The sequence below is a fragment of the Anomaloglossus baeobatrachus genome, chromosome 10, assembly GCF_048569485.1.
Source record: "Anomaloglossus baeobatrachus isolate aAnoBae1 chromosome 10, aAnoBae1.hap1, whole genome shotgun sequence".
In the NCBI taxonomy this organism is placed as follows: Eukaryota; Metazoa; Chordata; class Amphibia; order Anura; family Aromobatidae; genus Anomaloglossus; species Anomaloglossus baeobatrachus.
The window spans coordinates 161,545,286-161,570,430 of record NC_134362.1 but is presented as its reverse complement, the minus strand read 5'-3'; the positions used below and the strand labels follow the sequence as shown (position 1 = coordinate 161,570,430).

Genomic DNA, 25,145 nt, shown 5'->3' with positions numbered 1-25,145 from the left:
TTCCTAAAAACACATCTAGGTAAAATAAAACCGTTGTTTTTGCACGACAGACTAAATTGTCCTTTGTCTGAATTGGAAAATCAGACAGCGCAGAAGTGCTTGACATCACTAGAGATAGAAGCTTTTCATCTGCATCTCTACCCAGAAGCCCGCGCTTGAATCATGCCTTTTAAATGAACACTCTTTGAATTTACTTTATCTTGATCTAAAACCCCGAAAGGCCCCGAAATCATGGACTTTTTAAAACAAAATACATACATTTTAATAGGGTTTTTATTCTTTCCGATTGGGAGTGGTAATGGAAATGAGGTAGACTTAGATTTCATGGATTTTTGGTGTTGGAATATAGTGATGGAAAGAAAAAAATTAAATATCTAAAAATTGTTTATCAAAATGTCTTTTAAATGAAAAGGTTTAACATTTACATTACAAGGGGGACTTCTGGCAAAATCGCACCTCAAGGGACAGACAGAGAAGAAATAAGAAGGCTGATAAAAGTATCCATAATGTCTAGGGTGGAAAAGATGGCTGCAGTATAAAAGGGGTTTTCTAGACGAGGTTAATAAATATTTAATGACATAGGAAAAATACACTCTGTAAACTAACACGGCGCTCAGTTACAAATAAATACTAAATCTACAGGAACTGATGAAGTTTATAGGTTTATAGCATCTCATACTGTATGTTGCACAGTCCATTATTATAGATCCATATGCGTGAGCTGCAAAAGCTGAAGTGATCTGGCACCTTCTTCAAGGGACACCTATAATATTATATATACATATATATATATATATATATATATATATATATACACACATATATATATATATATATATATATATATATACATATATACATATATACACACTAGCTGTAATTCCCGGGCGTTGCCTGGGATAGTAACTGTATCTCTGTCTCTCTCCCCCAGTCTCTAAGTGTAGACTGGAGGAAAAACGGGTTTAAAAACCGCGCTAGGAAACCACGAGCAAGGATGTAAATGAATATTTTTCTTTTATTTAGATAATTCCAACGCGTTTCGGAGACCCATCTGTCTCCTTCCTCAGGGAAAAAGAATCTTACAGTCAATGAGGAGTTGTCCTTATAAAACAACATACAGACAAAAAGACCTTTCACGATCCCTCCTAGCTTTTCTCAAAGTCACTCCGACATAGTGAGAAATTCATTTTTTTTTTTTTTCTTCTTCTCTCTATAGTTTTAAATCACACACTGCTATTTTCAATCGTATCACACATATTTACATACTTTTCTCTCTTCTTATATATATTACATGCTGCTATTTTCAGATCGCATCACACATTTTTATATGTTCACATCATATAGATTTTTTCATGGACACATACACACATTTTTCTGTTGCTTTTTCCCTTTTTTTTCCTCTTTTTTTTTTTTGAGCTTTCACTCACACATCTAGCAGCCTAAATGTAGCAATGACAGAGCAACATCACACAAGTGCCCACACACAGACTCATTTACTTGCATACGTTCCAGATAGGGGACAGTAGTAAAATGATATTTTTGCACATAATTTATATATATACATACATGCACATTTTTAGTTTTCTCACTTTCCAAGAAAAAAAAAAAAAAAAGGACACAGACAAATTATTGGGTAAATAAGATACTCATTTATTTATTTTTTCACATTTAGAGCACTTTAAATATTTGTTTTAATATGTGAAGTTTACATCATGATGCAGCTTTTCTCCACGTGGAAATGAGTCATCACTCTGCAGCACATGGAGTGATGACGTCAAGATTGGTTACACCCCCCTCCCCTTTTTTTTTTTTTTTCCTTTTGTCTGTATGTTGTTTTATAAGGACAACTCCTCATTGACTGTAAGATTCTTTTTCCCTGAGGAAGGAGACAGATGGGTCTCCGAAACGCGTTGGAATTATCTAAATAAAAGAAAAATATTCATTTACATCCTTGCTCGTGGTTTCCTAGCGCGGTTTTTAAACCCGTTTTTCCTCCAGTCTACACTTTGATATCCTTTGCTCAGACACGGGGCCGCTGCTGAACCACTAAAGCACTCATCCACGTTCTCTAAGGGGTTGTGACTGGCACAACCCAGCCAGGTGAGTGTGTTTTAACCCTTTTTTCCTCTGCCCTGTAAATCGGGTAAGACCCTATTGCGCCTTTTCTCTCCTACTACAGCTTCTCTTAAAGACCGGGACTTGGCCTCAGGACTGAGACCCCTTTTCACCTTGGAGAGTCGGCTGCAGAGGGTTTTTTTGACAGCACATCGATTCCGACATGGATTACTACAACAACCGCCTGTCATCCAGGGAAAGGTTGATTCTTCAGACGGTGGGCGCGCCTAGTGACAGCGTCACAGACACCATCATGGACTCAAGGATTTCCTTCACATAGGAGGATACCTTACTTATGAGAAAACTTTTTCACACACTGGAAGACCTCATGAAGGAAGAATTACATTACAACCTGGACGCCAGGTTTTTATCCATCTACCTAGATGAAGGACTTTGCCCAAGAGGTTTGCAAGTGGGACGTGACTCCCCGTTCCCTCAGGATGAGACTTTCACAGCCAAATGGGACAACCTCTTCAAAGAGTGTATGAGAGGTATGTTGCTGTGTTTGCATGATAAACGTACCAAAATTGCTGTGGATTCCACAGTAAAAATTACAGAACTGTATGAAAAGCTCACTTTGTTTATACTACACCCTGATTATAAGAACTTAAATTCTGCTTTAAATACTCGCCTGTTACAACTAGAACAGGACACAATCATTAGAAAATCCAAAAAAATCCAAAGAGATAGACAAGATCTGCACAGGGTCAAAACTGTCTCTCCTGATGAAGGACAGACTCTTCCCCCCAGGACAAATAGTCATAGGAGATACAGTTCCTCCATGAACAATAACTATAAGGGTATGTGCGCACTAGACGTTTTTTTCACGCTGCGTTTTTATGTGCGTTTTTGTCTAAAAAAACGCACCTGCGGCTAAAAACGCGGCAAAAACGCATGCGTTTTTGCCGCGATTTGGTGCGTTTATTGCTGCGTTTTTACTCACTGCGTTTTTAATCAGTGCACAATGCCATTAAAGATTGTTGATGAAAAAAAAAAAAAAAAAAAAGGTCTGATGTCATTTCCTTCTTCAAAATGTTCATTGTATGCAGGAGAGCAGACAGCTGCAGAACTAGTGTATGCAGGAGAGCAGACAGCAGCTGCAGAACTACAAGTCTCAGCATCCTCCATTCACTAGTGTATGCAGGAGAGCAGACAGCAGCTGCAGAACTACAAGTCTCAGCACCCTCCATTCACTAGTGTATGCAGGAGAGCAGACAGCAGCTGCAGAACTACAAGTCTCAGCATCCTCCATTCACTAGTGTATGCAGGAGAGCAGACAGCAGCTGCAGAACTACAAGTCTCAGCATCCTCCATTCACTAGTGTATGCAGGAGAGCAGACAGCAGCTGCAGAACTACAAGTCTCAGCATCCTCCATTCACTAGTGTATGCAGCAGAGCAGACAGCAGCTGCAGAACTACAAGTCTCAGCATCCTCCATTCACTAGTGTATGCAGGAGAGCAGACAGCAGCTGCAGAACTACAAGTCTCAGCATCCTCCATTCACTAGTGTATGCAGGAGAGCAGACAGCAGCTGCAGAACTACAAGTCTCAGCATCCTCCATTCACTAGTGTATGCAGGAGAGCAGACAGCAGCTGCAGAACTACAAGTCTCAGCATCCTCCATTCACTAGTGTATGCAGCAGAGCAGACAGCAGCTGCAGAACTACAAGTCTCAGCATCCTCCATTCACTAGTGTATGCAGGAGAGCAGACAGCAGCTGCAGAACTACAAGTCTCAGCATCCCCCATTCACTAGTGTATGCAGGAGAGCAGACAGCAGCTGCAGAACTACAAGTCTCAGCATCCTCCATTCACTAGTGTATGCAGGAGAGCAGACAGCAGCTGCAGAACTACAAGTCTCAGCATCCTCCATTCACTAGTGTATGCAGGAGAGCAGACAGCAGCTGCAGAACTACAAGTCTCAGCATCCTCCATTCACTAGTGTATGCAGGAGAGCAGACAGCAGCTGCAGAACCACAAGTCTCAGCATCCTCCATCCAGGACTGTATGCAGTTTTTTGCCCAAAAAGAAAAAAAAAATGACATGGGCTTCGCCATATTTTTGTATGCTAGCCGGGTACAGCAGGCAGGTACGGGCTGCCCCCAACCCCCAGCTGCCTATTTGTACCCGGCTGGGAACCAAAAATATAGAGAAGCCCTTTTTTTAATTATTTCATGAAATAATTAAAAAAAAAAATGACGTGGGCTTCGCCTAATTTTTGAGTCCAACCGGGTACAACTAGGCAGCTGGGGATTGGAATCCACAGTGCAGGGTGCCCATGCTTTCTGGGCACCCCCACTGCGAATTGCAGTCCGCAGCCACCCCAGAAAATGGCGCTTTCATAGAAGCGCCATCTTCTGGCGCTGTATCCAACTCTTCTAGCTGCCCTGATGCCGGGTGGCTAGCTAGGTAATAATGGAGTTAGGGCTAGCTGTATATTATCAGCTGGCCCTAAGCCCGAAATTCATGGTGTCACGCCAATATTAGACATGGCCACCATGAATTTCTAGTAATGATAAAAAAAAAACACAACACACAGAAAAATATTTTTATTAGAAATAAAACACAACACAATTAGTGACTCCATCTTTATTGAAATAAACCCCCCTCCGCAGTAATCCTGGGTCAGGGTCCCACGCCGTCCAATCAGGATCCAATATCATCTGATCGGTTTGCTGGAAGGCAAAGCGATCAGATGATGTGTCAGGATCAAGGGCCTGAATTACATGACACAGCAGCTGATTGTATAAAAGCCGATTATACAATCAGCAGATGCATCAGTAGAAAAAAAAAAATACTCACTTATGTGCTGTGGTGATTACCGGCAGCTCCTGGAGCGATCGATTGGACAGGAGTATGATCCCGTCCCATCGCTGCAAGAGCTGCCGGTAATCAGCTGATGAAGTCCCCTGACAGCAGGATCAGCTGATAGCCGGCCGAAAAAGCCGGCGAGACTACGATCAGCTGATGCGTCAGGTGACTGCATCAGGTGATCAGCGCCAGGTCCTGCAAGCAAGGTCCTGCCCCGGGGAGACTGCACACAGCCAGAGCGGCGGGACCGGGAGGAGATGGGAGCGGGCATGGCACCGGGACCCTGCGGACAGGTGAGTATATATGACATTTTTTTTTTCTACTGTTCACTTTGGTTTTCGCCGCTGCCTCCACCTCCCGCCCAGACATGGCGCCGCACGGAGCTGACATGCACAGGACGGGAGGTGGACGCGGCGGTGACGGTACCGGGAGGATTCACGCTTCTGTGTTTACCAACAGAAGGAATCCTCTTCCTGTACACGTCACTGTAGTACCCACCCCTTGGGTTTATAGCTGCGTTTTTAGTCATAGAAACGCGGCTATATGCGTTTTTCATTGCGTTTTTAACATCTCATTGAATTCAATGAGTGAAAAACGCAGTGGAAAACGCAGAAATAATTGACATGCTGCGTTTTTGTGGTCACCACAAAAACGCAGCTAAAAAAAAACGCTGTGTGAGGACAGCACTTCTGAAAACCCATTGACATTGCTGGGGAAGCAATGTCACTGCGTTTTCAGCACAAAAATGCGGTAAAAAACGCCGCTAAAAACGCGGCAAAAACGCCTAGTGCGCACAAGGCCTAATAGTAAAAGAAGTTTTGTGAACAGCAGTTTTCACAAACAGCCAAAAGCCCGTTCGAACACCGTTACAGATCCCAACAGGAGCATATCTATCCCACAAACTTCAATCAGTTGTTCCAAACCAAATAATTCCATCCAAACACCAGATCAAATTGATCAGCTGGCCGATGAAGTCTTTTCACAGGCCAATATTTCCAGACAAAAAATCACTGAAACTACCTCCACCTTACACCCCTCTACTTCCAAAATTAATATTAATCCCCTTCCGACTAATTCTGCTTCCCTCAATCCAGAGGAAATACAAGCGCACCTAGCGAAAATCAGGCTCCAAATAGAAAGGATCAGGAAAGAAAGGGCTCTATTAGAAGAAAATACTAATATGGAAGTTGCACAAGATAACGATTTCATTGATTTATTGGATCTGTCTGTCAATGATGACCTCGCCTCCCCTTTGAACACACAGATGCCAGTCGCTACGACAAATACATCGGGAATCACAGAGAAAATCGTGATAGACAACACAAACATGTCTCAACCCCTTGTTCCTTTTCTCCCGTCAGCTAAAAACCATAAGACAAATCTGATGACTGATTTTTTAGTCCTAAAATCCTCAACCAAAAAAAGAAAAAACACAGAGGAGTCAGAGCAGGATCCAAGCTCCAACAAAAGAGACAAAAAAATCTTTTAAAAAAACCTAAAAACCTGAATATAGGTGAGAGTTTTTATAACAATAATGTTCAGAGTAATAACAACTTCACTAACAACATATTCAACTTATCTGATTATGTCCTAGATAATACAGAAATTCAGGTACTTAGCAAAGGTTTATCTTTTTGTCCATCATTCAGATCCAAGGATTTTGACCTTTTCCTAGATGTCCAGAGCTTCATCAGGAAACTGACACTCAAGAGACACTTTCTTCTAAAAGGAGATATCGTGCCAGCGATTATCTCTGAAGCAAGTCCTTTCTGTCACACGGCAGTAAAAGCTAAATCCAAATTTTACCCGTTAACGAGCCAAGGGCATTTTCTCAAAACTTTCTGTGACCTAGTGTTGTCTGATCTCAAAAGAGCTGTCACCCAAAAAAAACTCCTTAAACAAAATTTATCATTCAAGGAAAAAAGAGCTCTAGATGCACTCAGAAATAATGATGATATCGTAATCCGAGCAGCGGATAAGGGGGGGGGAATTATCATACAAAATAAAAAAGATTATATCGATGAAGCCCTCAGGATTCTGACAGATCCTCTATATTATGAGTCAGTAGACTATGAAAAATATAACACCGCTGTTGCAGCCTATAAATCCCCGATTCAGAGTGCAGTCGATTTAAATATACTCAGCTCATCCGAAAAGAAATTCTTACAATTGAAAAATCCAGCTATGGCCTTTTTTTATCATCTCCCAAAAATACACAAAAACCTCAAAAATCCACCTGGTAGACCCATAATTTCGGGCATAAATTCCCTTACAGCGAATTTAGCCCACTATGTCGATTTATTAATGCAGCCGCAGGTTTTAAATCTTAATAGCTACCTCAGAGACTCAACTCACCTCATAGGATATTTGGAAAAAATCATGTGGAGAAAGTCATATATGTTTCTAACCATAGATGTAGCATCATTATATTCGAACATTCAACATCATCTTGGTCTCTTCTCCTTCTCCTTTTTCTTAGAAGGCGACATTAGGATCCCTCCCCCCCAAAAAAACGTTTTGTTTAAAAGCATGGACTTTATACTCAACAATAATTATTTTACTTTTCTTGACAAACTTTACCATCAGCGTATCGGCACAGCGATGGGGTCGAAAGCCGCATGCTCGTACGCTAACCTTTTTATGGGTTTATTTGAAATGTTGTTTATAGAAAATGGCAAGTATGACAAGAGTTTAGTGCTATACAAAAGGTTTATTGATGATTTATTTATTATTTGGGACTGTCGTATTTCTGATATCAGTATTTTTATGGATGATTTAAATAACAATGACTGGGGTTTGGTTTTTGCACCGACAATGCATAAGGAGGAGATCAATTTTTTGGATTTGACCATTTTTCACCATAACAGTGAAATCCTCACTAAAAATTATTTTAAAAAAGTTGATGCGAACTCATATATTCATTATGGAAGTGAGCATTATGAGAAGTGGCTGTCCAATATTCCCTCAAACCAGTACAAACGTATTAGACGAAATTGTACAAGAGACACTGATTTTAAAGGACAAGTAAAGATTCTTAAGGGACGTTTTGCAGAAAAGGGGTACCCGAAGTCTTTGGTTCGGAGAGCCTACCAGGAGACATCCAAGCTCAAACAATCCGATTTGATCAGGAAGGTTGGGGATCCCCCCACTTTGGGACAGCCCAGTGGTGAAAAACCCTTGATAACAAAAAGAAATGAGCAAGATTTTGCCCTGAATTTTATCACCACCTTTAGTGGAGACAATGGTACCATCAAGGATGTTCTCTCCAAACACTGGGACATTTTGTGCAATGATCCCATACTTAAACCCATCTTACCCTCTAAACCTAAAGTCACTTTCAGGCGGGCACCCACAATTAAGACTATTGTGGCCCCTAGCAGGCTGAGAACCAAAGCATTGGGTCCAAAACCAATAATCTCGGGCGGATCCTATAGATGCAACTCTAAAAACTGCCTTTGCTGTAAGAGCATCTGCCATGGAAGGATCAATTTTTGCTCTACAGGAAACTCTGAATCATATCAAATAAAAACTCGCTTGACATGTCAGTCCGACCATGTCATATATTTGGTGGACTGTTCATGCGGTAAGCAATATGTGGGTAGGACAAGTCAGGCACTTCATAACAGGTTAAATTCCCATCGTTACAACATAAAAACAGGCTTCATGCAACATGGGTTATCCAAACACTGCACAATTTTCCATAATAAAAGTCTGGATTTTAAAATTACACCCATAGAACAGATTCCTATATATATCACTGACAGAGCAGAAGCCTTGAGCAGGAAAGAAACCTTTTGGATACATAGGTTAAATACCCTGAAACCCTTTGGCCTGAATGAAGTGACTGACTTGTTCTACTAAATCATCTGGTACAAGTTCTCCTGGTAATCTCTCAAAAACATTTTACAGTAGGGCATTTGCACTCTTGAATCATTTTTTACACTCAGTTTTTAATCTTCATATATTTTTATTCCCATCCCTGGGTTTTAATATGAGTCTCTGAGTTTTATTAGGTAGCAATTTTTTAATCCATCACCCAGGTTATCCTGCATTTTAGTTGTTTTTACAAAAAAAAATTTTTTTTATAAGTATTAAATTACTGTATTTGTATTCATATATGTGTTTTAAATATTCCAACGTGGTTATATCCTTATTTAAAAACTGTTTTACCCTTCCTTTCAAAAGGATTTCCTTTTTTATATATGGACATTTTATATCTCATTATCCTTTTTATTTTTTATTTTTATTTTCATTCCCTTAAAATTCCCTTAAAATTCCCATTTTCATATTGCATATTTTTCATTGTTTATAATTTCGCGCACACCTTCACATGTCAACGATATACTCCTCTAGAGGAACACTCCCTTTTTCCTTCCCCCTTCCCCTCTCTTTCAGCTTTCAATTTTTCTCATTCACGCTTGTATTGTTCTTGTATTTCTTTGCGCTTTGCACTTGCGCACTACACCATTTCCCACGTTTTGAACTCTAATCACCCTCTGCAAAGAGGAATCTGCTTCTTACTAGTACCGCGTGCTTGCGCAGTAGAATTTCTTCCCACGGTCTGAACTCACATCACCTCTTCCTGACATAGTACTCGTTCCTTTAAGCATGCGCACTACTTGCTCTTCTTTTTTCACTTCACCACCCCCTCTCTTTATATGTTTTTATGTTTTTAAATACTTGCACATAGATGCCCGCTTTTCACCTTTCACGATCCCTCCTAGCTTTTCTCAAAGTCACTCCGACAGTGAGAAATTCATTTTTTTTTTTTTTCTTCTTCTCTCTATAGTTTTAAATCACACACTGCTATTTTCAATCGTATCACACATATTTACATACTTTTCTCTCTTCTTATATATATTACATGCTGCTATTTTCAGATCGCATCACACATTTTTATATGTTCACATCATATAGATTTTTTCATGGACACATACACACATTTTTCAGTTGCTTTTTCCCTTTTTTTTTCCTTTTTTTTTTTTGGTTTTTTTTTTTGAGCTTTCACTCACACATCTAGCAGCCTAAATGTAGCAATGACAGCGCAACATCACACAAGTGCCCACACACAGACTCATTTACTTGCATACGTTCCAGATAGGGGACAGTAGTAAAATGATATTTTTGCACATAATTTATATATATACACATACATGCACATTTTTAGTTTTCTCACTTTCCAAGAAAAAAAAAAAAAAAAAAAAAAAGGACACAGACAAATTATTGGGTAAATAAGATACTCATTTATTTATTTTTTCACATTTAGAGCACTTTAAATATTTGTTTTAATATGTGAAGTTTACATCATGATGCAGCTTTTCTCCACGTGGAAATGAGTCATCACTCTGCAGCACATGGAGTGATGACGTCAAGATTGGTTACACCCCCCTCCCCTTTTTTTTTTTTTTTTTTCCTTTTGTCTGTATGTTGTTTTATAAGGACAACTCCTCATTGACTGTAAGATTCTTTTTCCCTGAGGAAGGAGACAGATGGGTCTCCGAAACGCGTTGGAATTATCTAAATAAAAGAAAAATATTCATTTACATCCTTGCTCGTGGTTTCCTAGCGCGGTTTTTAAACCCGTTTTTCCTCCAGTCTACACTTTGATATCCTTTGCTCAGACACGGGGCCGCTGCTGAACCACTAAAGCACTCATCCACGTTCTCTAAGGGGTTGTGACTGGCACAACCCAGCCAGGTGAGTGTGTTTTAACCCTTTTTTCCTCTGCCCTGTAAATCGGGTAAGACCCTATTGCGCCTTTTCTCTCCTACTACAGCTTCCCCCAGTCTCTGTCTGTGTGTCTGTGTCTCTGTGTCTGTCTCTGTATCAGTCTCTCTTTCCCTGTCTGTCTCTCTTGCCTGTCTGTTTCCATTTCTGCCTGTCTCTTTCCCTGTCTGTCTCTCTGTCTGTCTCTCTCTATCCGTCTCCCCACTGACATCTTATTACCTCACACATAAGCTTCTTATACTAACAGTTTATTTTGTTGCTATAGCAACCAATTACAGCTCCTATTAATAACCTAATAGCTTGCAGCTCCATAGACCTTAATAGAGGCAGGGGTTTTGGAGAGTAACTGTAAAGCACGGGGTTAGATTTTCCCATCAAAACATAGTCTATGACATTCCCTGAGTCACATGGGGTGTCTGCAAAATTTCATGATTGTAAATGCGATGGTGTAGATTCCTTTAGCGGACACACACACACACACACACACACACACAGACACAGCTTTATATATTAGCGATATATATATATTTTTATATATTATTATTATTTATTTATAGAGCACCATTAATTCCATGGTGCTGTACATAAGAAGGGGTTACAAAGAGTACATATACAAGTTACAGTAGACAGACTAGTACTGAGGGAAGAGGACCCTGCAGGCTTAAATTCGACAGGATTTTGGGGAGGAGACAGTAGGTGGGGTGTAGGTCGGGCGGCAGCTCCGCACGGTAATATATATATATATATATATATATATATATATATATATATATATATATAATATACACACATACACACACATATATATATAAAATTATATGTGTATATATATATAATATATACACACACATACACACATACATACATATACACACATATATATATATATATATATATATATATATATATATATATATGTGGTGTGGTGACTGTCAGGTGCCAAAGGGTACTGCATCTAACCCCGGATTCCTGGAAGACCAGTGCTGGTAAACACCACAACACACAGACAAACCACGCCCTTTGCCCTCAGACTGGGTAACAGGCTAGAGATGGCCTTGACAGGTGGTCACCTATAGGCTGGGACGCATCCAATCCACTAGTCGGAGACCTGGGAGGAGGAAGGGCTAGTCAGTGAAGTGGACGGACGATGGACATCTTGTCAGTTAGTAGTTGGTAGTTGAAAGTAACCAGACACCAAGTCAGTCAGAAGTAGACGTGCTGACGGGAACGTGTGCAGTGACCTACTGAGTAAAAAGGAGTAAAGTTGCCAGGGAAAGTACAGTGAAGTACTTAGTGGACTGAGCACCGACGGGGTACAGAGCCCTAGTTCAGGAAGACACTTCAGGAACACCTGATAATCTGCCCTGTGAGGGGACCATCAAGGACTTCACCGAAGTTAGTGTTCGGGTCACAGCAGCAGAGAGGGAACCTGGGAACGGGGACAGAGGTCCGACCCAAGAGAGGTTCAAGCTGCCTGACGCACAGGCCAAGACGGAGAAAACAGGAGGGGACCCCAAAACACTCCAGGCCACGGGGCCCCACCGACTACTACTTACTACCGGGTGCATGGATGTAAAGCTCACCAGTTCACTACACCGGTACTGGAACAAAGGGAATACCGGACTGGTAAAGACCAGCACAAACCGGGTGTCAGCAACTCCAAACCAGTGAGTAAACCACAAGTTAAACGTAGCCCTTGTGTTGACTGAATTATTCCTACACCTCGGCACCCATAGACTACAACAACCATCATCCTCCCCTGGGGCCTAGCTCTACTTGCGGAGAGCCATCATACCTAAGCTGCCCAATACGAACAGCTCCAGCACTGAGAGACTTTATAGTGGCGGTTCTCTCCATATAACCGCACACTGCAAGTGGCGTCACGAAAACTTTTTATTTTACTATTCGCCCCTGTAAATACTCCCTTTAAGTGACCCCCAGGGTCACGGAACCGGGCAACGGCCACCCAGTGAACTGTCCCAGTAAATATACTGCCCGGGACAGAGTACCCCAACACCCCAGGGTGCGTCATATATATATACACATATACAGTGCTGGCCAAATGTATTGGCACCCCTGCAATTCTGTCAGCTAATACTCAGTTTCTTCTTGAAAATTATTGCAATCACAAATTCTTTGGTATTATTATCTTCATTTATTTTGCTTGCAATGAAAAAACACAAAAGAGAATGAAACAAAAATCAAATCATTGATCATTTCACAAAACTCCAAAAATGGGCCAGACAAAAGTATTGGCACCCTTAGCCTAAAGGCTACTTTACACGCTGCGATATTGGTCCCGATATCGCTAGCGTGGGTACCCGCCCCCATCTGTTCTGCGACACGGGCAAATCGCTGCCCATGCCGCACAACATCGCGCAGACCCATCACACATACTTACCTGCCCGGCAACGTCGCTGTGACCGGCAAACCGCCTCCTTACTAAGGGGGCGGTCCGTGCGGCGTCACAGCGACATCACTGAGCAGCCGCCCAATAGAAGCGGAGGGGGCGAAGATGAGTGGCCAGAACATCCCGCCCACCTCCTTCCTTCCTTATAGCGGCTGGGAGGCAGGTAAGGAGAGGTTCCTCGTTCCTGCGGCGTCACACATAGCGATATGTGCTGCCGCAGGAGCGACGAACTACATCGTTACTGCTGCAGTAACGATAATCAAGAATGGACCCCCATGTCACCAATGAGCGATTTTGCATGTTTTTGCAACGATGCAAAATCGCTCATCGGTGTCACGCGCAGCAACATCGCTAATGCGGCCGGATGTGCGTCACAAATTCCGTGACCCCAACGACTCCGCATTAGCGATGTCGCAGCGTGTAAAGCCCCCTTTATACTTGGTTGCACAACCTTTAGTCAAAATAACTGCGAACAACCGCTTCCGGTAACCATCAATGAGTTTCTTACAATGCTCTGCTGGAATTTTAGACCATTCTTCTTTGGTAAACTGCTCCAGGTCCCTAAGAATTGAAGGGTGCCTTCTCCAAACTGCCATTCTGAGATCTCTCCACAGGTGTTCTATGGGATTCAGGTCTGGACTCATTGCTGGCCACTTTAGTAGTCTCCAGTGCTTTCTATCAAACCATTTTCTAGTGCTTTTTGAAGTGTGTTTTGGGTCATTGCCCCGCTGGAAGACCCATGACCTCTGAGGGAGACCCAGCTTTCTCACACTGGGCTCTACATTATGCTGCAAAATTTGTTGGTAGTCTTCAGACTTCATAATGCCATGCACACGGTCAAGCAGTCCAGTGCCAGAGGCAGCAAAGCAACCCCAAAACATCAGGGAACCTCTGCCATGTTTGACTGTAGGGACAGTGTTCTTTTCTTTGAATGCCTCTTTTTTTTTCCTGTAAACTCTATGTTGATGGCTTTTCCCAAAAAGCTCTACTTTTGTCTCATCTGAGCAAAGAACATTCTTCCAAAACGTTTTTAGGCTTTCTCAGGTAAGGTTTGGCAAACTCCAGCCTGGCTTATTTATGTCTCGGGGTAAGAAGTGGTGTCTTCCTGGGTATCCTACCATACAGTCCCTTTTCATTCAGATGCCGACGGATAGTACGGGTTGACACTGTTGTACCCTCGGACTGCAGGGCAGATTGAACTTGTTTGGATGTTAGTCGAGGTTCTTTATCCACCATCCGCACAATCTTGCGTTGAAATCTCTCGTCAATTTTTCTTTTCCTTCCACATCTAAGGAGGTTAGCCACAGTGCCATGGGCTTTAAACTTCTTGATGACACTGCGCACCGCAGACACAGGAACTTTCAGGTCTTTGGAGATGGACTTGCAGCCTTGAGATTGCTCATGCTTCCTCACAATTTGGATTCTCAAGTCCTGAGACAGTTCTTTGGTCTTCTTTCTTTTGTCCATGCTCAATGTGGTACACACAAGGACACAGGACAGAGGTTGAGTCAACTTTAATCCATGTCACCTGGCTGCAAGTGTGATTTAGTTATTGCCAACACCTGTTAGGTGCCACAGGTAAGTTACAGGTGCTGTTAATTACACAAATTACAGAAGCAGCACATGATTTTTCAAACAGTGCCAATACTTTTGTCCACCCCCTTTTTTATGTTTGGTTTGGAATTATATCCAATTTGGCTTTATGACAATTTTTTTTATTTTTTTTATTGAAGACAAAATAAATGAAGATAATAATACCAAAGAATTTGTGATTGCAATAATTTTCAAGAAGAAACTGAATATTATCTGCAGGGGTGCCAATACTTTTGGCCAGCACTGTATACAGTACGGAGAGTATTCAGACCCCTTTAAAATTTCACTCTGTTTCATTGCAGCCATTTGGTAAATTCAAAAAAGTTCATTTTTCTCATTTATGTACACTCTGCACCCACATCTAGACAGAAAAAAACCCAGAAATTTAGAAATGTTTGCAAATTTATTAAACAAGAAAAACTGAAATATCACATGGTCATAAGTATTCAGACCTTTTGCTCACTATTTAGTAGTAGCACACTTCCTTTTGAGCTAGTACAGCCATGAGTCTTCTTGGGATCCTGGATTTGGGGATCCTCTGCCATTCTTCCTTGCAGATCCTCTCCAGTTCCGTCAGGTTGGATAATGAACGTTGGTGGACAGTCATTTTCAGGTCACTCCAGAGATGCTCAATTGGGTTTAGGTCAGGGTTCTGGCTGGGTCAGTCAAGAATGGTCTCAGAGTTGTTCTGAAGCCACTCCTTTGTTATTTTAGATGTGTGTTTAGGGTCATTGTCTTGTTGGAAGGTGAACCTTTGGCCAAGTCTGAGGTCCAGAGCACTCTGGAAGAGGTTTTCTTCCAGGATATCTCTGTACTTGGTCGCATTAGTCTTTCCTTCAATTGCAACCAGTTGTCCTGTCCCTGCAGCTGAAAAACACCCCCATAGCATGATGCTGCCACCACCATGTTTCACTGTTGGGATTGTATTGGGCAGGTGATGAGCATTGTCTGGTTTTCTCCACACATACCGCTTAGAATTATCACCAAAATGCTCTATCTTCATCTCATCAGACCAGAGAATCTTATTTCTCATAGTCTGGGAGTCCTTCATGTGTTCTTTTTTTGGAAACTCTATGCAGGCTTTTATATGTCTTGCACTGAGGAGAGGCTTCCGTCGGGCCACTCTGCCAAAAAGGTCTCACTGGTGGAGGGCTGCAGTGATAGTTGACTTTGTGAAACTTTCTCTCATCTCCCTACTGCATCTCTGGGGCTCAGCCACAGTGATCTTGGGGTTCTTTGTTGCCTCTCTCACCAAGGCTTTTTCCCCCCGATTGCTGTTTGGCTGGACGGCCAGGTCTAGGAAGAGTGCTGATGCTTCCAAACTTCTTACATTTAATAATAATAATAATAATAATAATAATAATAATAATAATGTTTTATTTTTTATAGTGCCAACATATTCCGCAGCGGTTTACAATTCAGAGGGGACATGTACAGACAATTTGAGACAATGCAAAATAACAAAATTAAGATACCAGGAGGAGGAGTGAGGGGATTATGGAGGACATTGTGCTCATAGAAACCTTGAGTACTGCAGAAATTCTTTTGTAACCTTGGCCAGATCTGTGCCTTGAAACAATTATGTCTCTGAGCTTCTTGGGCAGTTACTTTGACCTCATGATTCTCATTTGGTCTGACATGCACTGAGGTCTTATATACACAGGTGTGTGACTTTCCAAATCAAGTCCTGAGAAAAAATTAGTGAGTAAAAAAATGAACTTGTCTGAATTTAACAAATGACTGTAATGAAACAAAGAGTGAAAAATTTAAAGGGGACTGAATACTTTCTGTACCCACTGTATGTGTGTGTGTGTGTGTATATATATATACAAATATATAGATATATTTTTTTTATTTTTTTTTGCAGGACAAGTTATATTTTTGAATTACCCCATTCATTCTGTACTGGAAAACGGGACTAAAATTCCAAGTGTGGTGGAATTGTAAAAACACCTGCAATTCCACAATTGTTTTTCTTTTTATTTATCATTCACTATAAAGTAAAACTGACCTGACAATATGATTCTCCAGGTCGGAACCAAATACAGAGATACTAAACATGTACAGTATATATTTTTTTATTTATTTCAGTGGTGATTTTTTTTTTGCAAATTTATAAAATAAATACATTTTGCTTGTGTCGCCAATTTCCGAGACTCAGAACGTTTTCATTTTTCGAGACATGGGGCTATGTGATGGCTTGTTTCTGTGCGTCCTAAGCTGACGTTTTTACTGACAACATTTTGGGGCAAATACAATGTTTTGATCGCCTCTTATTGAAATGTTGTGGTGGCCAAAAAAACCCCAAAACAATTCTGGGGTTTTGATATTTTTCTCATTACACCGTTCACCAATCAGAATAATTTATCTTATATTTTAATACATCCAACATTTCTCAATGCAACAATTCCAAATGTGTATTTTTTGTTTTATTTTTATTGTTTTTTTTTGTTTTTTTTTAAAAAAAAGCAATACAATTACTGTATTTAATAGTCCCCTTAGTAGAATTCAAGCTGAGATTGTCCGTTCACTTGTGCTATACATAGTAGTGCTTCAGCACTGCTATGTATAGCAGAAATCAAGATCTCCTATAAATGCCAGCCACGGGCCGGCGATTAGAATCATAATGATAGGCATAGGGTCATCAGCTGATCCCTAGTTGCCATGACAACCCATCGGCCCCCCTGTGATAACGTCACAGGCATGCCAATGGGCATGCGGAATGGAGGAATGACGTGCTAACCTGTTGGGCGTCTTTAGCAAACTACACATCTACCGATGAACTATCTATTGGCGAGGATATAACTACTTCAGAAGCATTTAACAGTTTAACAGCTACGGGCTTAAATTAGCCATTTTGTGCGGGGATAGATGCAGGCTCGGCATGTGAGCCCGCATCAAAGGCAAGGACACAAATTTTGACGTACATGTACGTCAAAAGTCATGAAGGGGTTAAAGGAGCTGTTGCAGGCTTGGGGTTCAAGTCTACAGTCACTGTAAGTAATTATTATTTATTATTATAGCGCCATTAATTCCATTGCGCTTTACAAGTCAAAAAGGGTGTAGATAAAAACTAGTACTAAGATTAAGAGCCACTCCAGGCTCGAAACGTGTAAGATGTTTTTTAATCTGGATGTCCACCTAACAAAGTGTTAGTTTTACTTTATCTGAAATAAAATGTAATTTTAAACTCATTTTCACTTGGACGTGTTGCTGGAAAATAATTCAGAAATAAAAACTAGTACAACAATCATCAACAGTACAAAACAGACTGGTACAGGAGGTGAGAGGACCCTGCCCACAAGGGCTCACAGTCTACAAGGGATGGGTGAGGGTACAACAGGTGAGGACAGAGTCGGTTGCGCAATGGTGTACTGGGCTGAGTCTTATTGTAGGTTGTAGGCTTGTCAGAAGAGGTGGGTCTTCAGGCTCCTCTTTAAGCTTTTCAAGGGAAGAGAGTCTGATTTGCTGGGGTAGAGCATTCCACAGTATGAGGGAGGCACGGGAGAAATCTTGTATGTGATTGTGGGAAGAGGAGATAAGAGGAGTGGAGAATGAGATCTTGTGAGGATTTGAGGTTGCGTGCATGTAGGTACCGGGAGACTAGGTCACAGATGTAGGGAGGAGACAGGTTGCAGATGGCTTTGTAGGTCATGGTTAATGTTTTGAACTGGAGTCCTTGGGCAATGGGATGCCTGTGAAGGGATTGGCAGAGTGGCGAGGCTGGGGAATAGCGAGGGGAGAGGTGGATTAAGCGGGCTGCAGAGTTCAGGATAGTTTGGAGGGGTGCAAGAGTGTTGGAAGGGAGGCCAGAGAGCAGGAGGTTGCAGTAGTCGAGGCGGGAGATGATGAGGGCATGTACTAATGTTTTTGCTGATTCTTGGTTAAGGAAGGCACGGATCCGGAAGATATTTTTGAGTTGTAGGAGGTGAAGAGGGCTTGGATGTGCGGCTTGAAGGATAGAGCAGAGTCGAGGGTTACTCCAAGGCAACGAGCTTGTGAGATTGGGGAGAGTGAGCAGCCATCAACTTTGATGGATAGGCTTGGTGGAGGAGTTAAATGAGGAGGATGAAAGACAATGAATTCTGTTTTGTCCATGTTGCAGACTTCAAAGTGGTGAGGGACTCTTTATATGCAATGAAGTGCTCAGTGGAATGAGACCTCTTCCATCTGCGTTCAGCAATTCTGGAAGCCCGTCTCAGTTCTTTAGTCTGGCTCATGTGCCAAGGTTGCCTGTTGATTTTCACACAGCTAGGATTCTCTGGTGACAGGAGTGGGAAAACGTGTGACTGCAAGTATGTGATTTTCATACCTTATTATTATTTATGCTTTGCCTATATAGCGCGCCATTATATTTCACTGTGCTGTACAGATAAAATCATCACTTTTTCCCAATTGGGGCTCACAATTTACATTCCCTATCAGAATGTCTTTGCAGTTTGGGAGGAAACTGAAGAACCTGGAGGAAATCCACTCAAAAATGGGAAGAACATACAAACTCCTTGCAGATGTTCAATTTGGTGGGACATAAACCGAAGACCCCAGTGTTGCAAAGCAACAGTTCTAACAACCGAGCCATATGTGGTCACATACCAACTAGACGTGTATGGCATTGAAGCTGGACAGGTCTAGTTGGAATGTGGGCAGAAGTATGAAAATAAAATACTTGCGTTCCCATGACCAAATTCTCCCAACGTCGGATTATCCTGATTGCGCGCATTGTGCGCACGGTGAGGATTCACAAGTCTGCAGTGAGATAGGGTGACTGCAGACTTGAACTTCAAGTATGGACAACCCCTTTAAAAGTGTCTTGTATAGGGAAATGCAAATGTGGAGAAGGATAATTGAAATTGGGGGAAGCTGCATTTCTCCTGCAGTGATTCCTATAGGGAAAATATAGTTTTAAATGCAATGTTCTACATGTAATCAATTCTAGGAGATAACTGCATGGGGCCTACGGTATAACTTACAGTTTTTATAGCAAATATGCTGTTATTTTTTTCTTTCTGATGTTTTTCAAACATGCAATCGACAGTGGATCAGCATTTCTTAGAAGTTTGCATTGTGACGTCCTCCTGGAAATGTGTGAATACAATGGTGTATGGTCATCAGTATACCCATTGTCAGTTGGATGCGTCCTCACATCGGCATCTCAACAAGTATATTTAGGTAACCTCAGACAATGCCTTTAATTACACACGGCCCATGTCATGTTCTGTTCACACTAGCATCGTGGCTTCAGCTTGTAACAGACCCATAACAACAATGCTAAATTTGAGATAATTACAGGCTGTCGGGCTTCCGGTATCAGAAACAGCAAGAATATCGCGTGCCAATAACAATAACAAAAAGGCCAATAGAAACCAATAAAGCCAGAGGACCTCGGAGAGTTCAGAGGGACAGTGAAAGGTTTGCAGTTTGCAGCCGTTGTATAAATGTAGTTCTGCCATGTTTCACAATTCATAATATTGGTTTTAAAGGAAATCCGTCATCAGATTTTTTGTACCCCATCTGAGAGCAGCATAATGTAGGGACAGAGACCCCGATTCTAGGCATGCGTCACTTAATGAGCTGTTTGCTGTCATTTTGATACAATCAATGTTTAACATCTGCTGCAGATCTAGCGGTTCTCGGAATACTGAGCTCTGTATAAACCCGCCCACTCCACTGATTGGTAACTTTTTGATTATTCACAGAAAGCTGCCAATCAGTGGTGAGGGTAGGGTTATACAGAGCTCAAGAATAAGGAACACCACCTGGCAGCAGGATTACTAGTCCTCCAATGATAATCTACTGCTAATAAAACAGTGATTGTATCAAAAGTACAGTGACACCACTGGAATCAGAGTCTCTGTCACAATATCATGCTGCTCTCAGATTAGGTGGCAAATATCTGGTGACAGATTCCATCTAAAAAAATAAATATTATATATTGTGAGGTAGCACGGTCGGCTGCGCAGCAGAAGACACGGGATCCAGGCATTAAGGTTCACAGCACACGGTTTTAATGTCCAAACAAAAGTCCATAACACAATACATGTGCCTCCCCAGCAGAAAACTCAGGGAGTTCTGTTCACTCCCTCACACCCGGCATACCTGCCCTCGTTACTGTTTCCTTTTAACCCTTCCTTAAGCCTGTAGGGAAACAGCATTAACCCTGGAGTGGAGTTACTTTCTATCATGGAGTGAGCACAACCGGGGCGAGACATACCGGCCGTCATAGATAACCCCGGTCACAGTCTCACAATATATATATATATTATATATATATACACATATACATATATATACATATACATTATATATATATATATATATATATATATACACACACATATATATATATATACATACCTATATATACACATACATATATATACATACATATATATATACACATACATATATATACATACATATATATATACACATACATATATATTTAATTATATATATATATATAATTGCCTTATTCTGTCTGTCTGTCTGTCATGTTCCAAAATTGTGTCCTTACGGTGACACAAAGCTGATTGTCCGCTGGGCTCGTCATGGCCCCGCCCCCCCACACGGATTGGCCTCTCGCCCCGGCTCTCTGCAGGCCCCGCCCCCCTCACGCAATGCACGCTCGCTCTGGCCCAACTGACACGGAGCTCCGACTCCCAGGTGAGTACACACACACACATCAGATCACACTCACTCTCACACACACCTCACACTCACTCTCACACATCACAACATCCTGGGATATCGCTTGCTTCTACACCGGCTCCGTCAGGATCCCAGCAGCGCCAGACATAACCTTGCGATGCTGGGATCTTGACGGAGGCCGTGAACGCTGGTAACCATTATACACATCGGGTAACTAAGGTCCCTTGGTTACCCGATGTGTATCATAGTTACCAGTGTACACCAGCTCACACTCACTCTCACACACACCTCACACATACATCACATCGCATCCACACACTCACAGCATCCGGCGATATCGCTTGCTTCTCGGCCTCGATACTGTGCTGTTGTGACCTTCCAGGACCTGCCGGAGGATCACATGGCCAGAAGCATGTGGTATCTCCGGATGTTGTGAGTATGAGCGTGGATGTGTGATATCGTCAGTGTGTGTGTGCGTGAGTGTATGCGATCGGGTGTGTGTGAGTATATGCGATCGGGTGTGTGTGGGTGTGTGTGAGTGTATGCGATCGGATCTGTGAGTGTCGGCAGAGGAGCACGGCGTGCTGGAGGAGGCTGGGAGGAGAGAGGCTGATCCTGGGGAAGGCTGGGATGGAGAGGCTGATGCTGGGATGAGAGAGGCTGATGCTGGGGACAGAGAGGCTGATGCTGGGGAGAGAGAGGCTGATGCTGGGGAGAGAGAGGCTGATGCTGGGGACAGAGAGGCTGATGCTGGGGACAGAGAGGCTGATGCTGGGGACAGAGAGGCTGATGCTGCGGGGAGAGAGGCTGATGCTGCGGGGAGAGAGGCTGATGCTGCGGGGAGAGAGGCTGATGCTGCGGGGAGAGAGGCTGATGCTGCGGGGAGAGAGGCTGATGCTGCGGGGAGAGAGGCTGATGCTGCGGGGAGAGAGGCTGATGCTGCGGGGAGAGAGGCTGATGCTGCGGGCAGAGAGGCTGATTCTGCGGGCAGAGAGGCTGATGCTGGCGCAGCATGGCGGATGGAGCACGTTTGGGAGTGCGCAGCATGGCGGATGGAGCACGTTTGGGAGTGCGCAGCATGGCGGATGGAGCACGTTTGGGAGTGTGCAGCATGGCGGATGGAGCACGTTTGGGAGTGCGCAGCATGGCGGATGGAGCACGTTTGGGAGTGCGCAGCATGGCGGATGGAGCACGTTTGGGAGTGCGCAGCATGGCGGATGGAGCACGTTTGGGAGTGCGCAGCATGGCGGATGGAGCACGTTTGGGAGTGCGCAGCATGGCGGATGGAGCACGTTTGGGAGTGCGCAGCATGGCGGATGGAGCACGTTTGGGAGTGCGCAGCATGGGGGATGCAGCACGATGGGGAGTGCGGAGTATGGCGGATGGAACACGTTTGGGAGTGCGCAGCATGGCGGATGGACCACGTTTGGGAGTGCGCAGCATGGCGGATGGAGCACGTTTGGGAGTGCGCAGCATGGGAGATGGAGCACGATGGGGGGTGCGCAGCATAGGGGATGGAGCACGATGGGGAGTGCGCAGCATGGCGGATGGAGGACGTTTGGGAGTGCGCAGCATGGGGGATGCAGCACGATGGGGAGTGCGGAGTATGGCGGATGGAGCACGTTTGGGAGTGCGCAGCATGGCGGATGGACCACGTTTGGGAGTGCGCAGCATGGCGGATGGAGCACGTTTGGGAGTGCGCAGCATGGGAGATGGAGCACGATGGGGGGTGCGCAGCATGGGAGATGGAGCACGATGAGAAGTGCACACCTCCCCCCAACACACACACACGCGCGCGCACTGCACAACACACCACACACACACACTGGGAACCACAAACAACTACCCTACACAGACACCCACACACACAGACAACGCTGCACACACAAATATATGCACATACCGCACAACACAAACATTGCACAAAACATACCTCCCCCCAAAACACACCACACACACACAAACCGCGCAACACACACACAACGCTGCAGACACACAGCGCTCCACAAACAACGCAACACACAAACAACACCGCTCTCACCCCCCATCACACCCAGACAACACCCAGATCATGTACAGCGCCCTACACAAACACTTGGTAACTACACACAACAACATCTATATATATATATATATATATATATATATATATATATATATATACACATACATAACAAAAATCATACATGAACTACACAATACGTAAATTCTAGAATACCCGATGCGTAGAATCGGGCCACCTTCTAGTATATATATAGTTGCCTTATTCTGTCTGTCTGTCTTGCTCCAAAATTGTGTCCTTACGGTGACAACCAGCGGATTGGCCACTGGCCTCGGCATGGCCCTGCCCCCCCAGCACGGATTGGCCGCTCGGCTCGCCCTGGCCCCGCCCCCCCATGGATTGGCCGCTCGCCCCGGCACCCTGCACGCATTGGACGCTCGGCCAGGCCCCGCCCCCTAACGCATTGGATGCTCGCCCTGGCCCCGTCCCCCTGCACGCATTCCCCGAACCAACACGGAGACGCCCGACACCCTGGTGACTGCTGCAGCACCCGAAGTCCACACCGCAAGACAAAAAGGAGAAAAGCCACTAGCACACGTGTGCCGGAGCCGGCGTAGGCTGGTATCCATAGTACATATCGGGTAACTATAGAAACCGCTTTCCTTAGTTACTGATGTGTAAGATGGTTACCAGCTTACCCCGGCTCCCGGCACACGTCAGCACTGTCGCTTACCTTTTCTCCACTTTGTCGCATCCGGCGCGCTCCTGTGCACTGTGTACACTACAGTTGCTGCGCGACAACCTCCGATCACGTGTTTTCATGTGACCAGGAAGTTGCGACGCAGCCACTGTCATGTACAGTGTACGGTTACACACACACACACACACACACACACACACACACACATAGCAGACACACATGGATACTCCGACGCATACACAGATAGCACACATGCATGTATACACACACACTGAGCACATATACACACATAGCAGACACACATGGATACACTGGGTGCATACACACAGCGCACATGCATGTATATACACACACACACTGAGCACGTATACACACATAGCAGACACACATGGATACACTGGGCGCATACACACAGCACACATGCATGTATATACACACACACACACACACACACTGAGCACATATACACACATAGCAGACACACATGGATACACTGGGCGCATACACACAGCGCACATGCATGTATATACACACACACAGCAGACACACGTGGATACACCGAGCGCATACACACAGCGCACATGCATGTATACACACACACACTGAGCACATATACACACATAGGAGACACACATAGATACACCGAGCGCATACACACATAGCGCACATGCATGTATACACACACACAGCAGACACACCGAGCGCATACACACAGCGCACATGCATGTATACACACACACACACACACACACTGAGCACATATACACACATATCAGACACACATAGATACACCGAGCACATACACACAGAGCACATGCATGTATACACACACACAGCAGACACACATGGATACACCGTGCGCATACACACATAGCACACATTCATGTACACACACACACACATACTCTGCTGTACACTCACCCAGCGATGCGGTCCCCGGCACTGAAGTCCCCAGCGCTGTTCCTGCTTCCAGCTCCTCAGGGCACTGAATATTCAGTGTGTATAATGAGCGGCGATAAGGAGCGGGAGGCAGCAGAGCCGGAGACAACATCGCCGGAGAGAAGTAAATATAGAGAATATTTTTATTAAAAAGACCCATATTTTCTGTGGGGCGCGCAGCATCTGACAAAGTCAAGAAAA

The 25,145-nt window shown here is 43.6% G+C and overlaps 1 protein-coding gene across 3 annotated transcripts in view; it reads right to left on the bottom strand.

The window, feature by feature from the left end:
* The window catches only part of FTO (FTO alpha-ketoglutarate dependent dioxygenase), a 406,381-nt gene that overhangs the window by 281,416 nt on the left and 99,820 nt on the right, over nucleotides 1-25,145 (bottom strand). The window contains exon 8 of one of the 3 annotated variants that reach the window (XM_075325767.1): nucleotides 10,365-10,442. The exons of the other annotated variants lie outside the window; for them this stretch is intronic. Within the exon in view, the coding sequence (XP_075181882.1) occupies nucleotides 10,374-10,442 (69 nt within the window). The 3' untranslated portion in view covers nucleotides 10,365-10,373. Of the gene's footprint in view, nucleotides 1-10,364; nucleotides 10,443-25,145 lie in introns of those variants that run through there. 3 annotated transcript variants of the gene reach the window in all.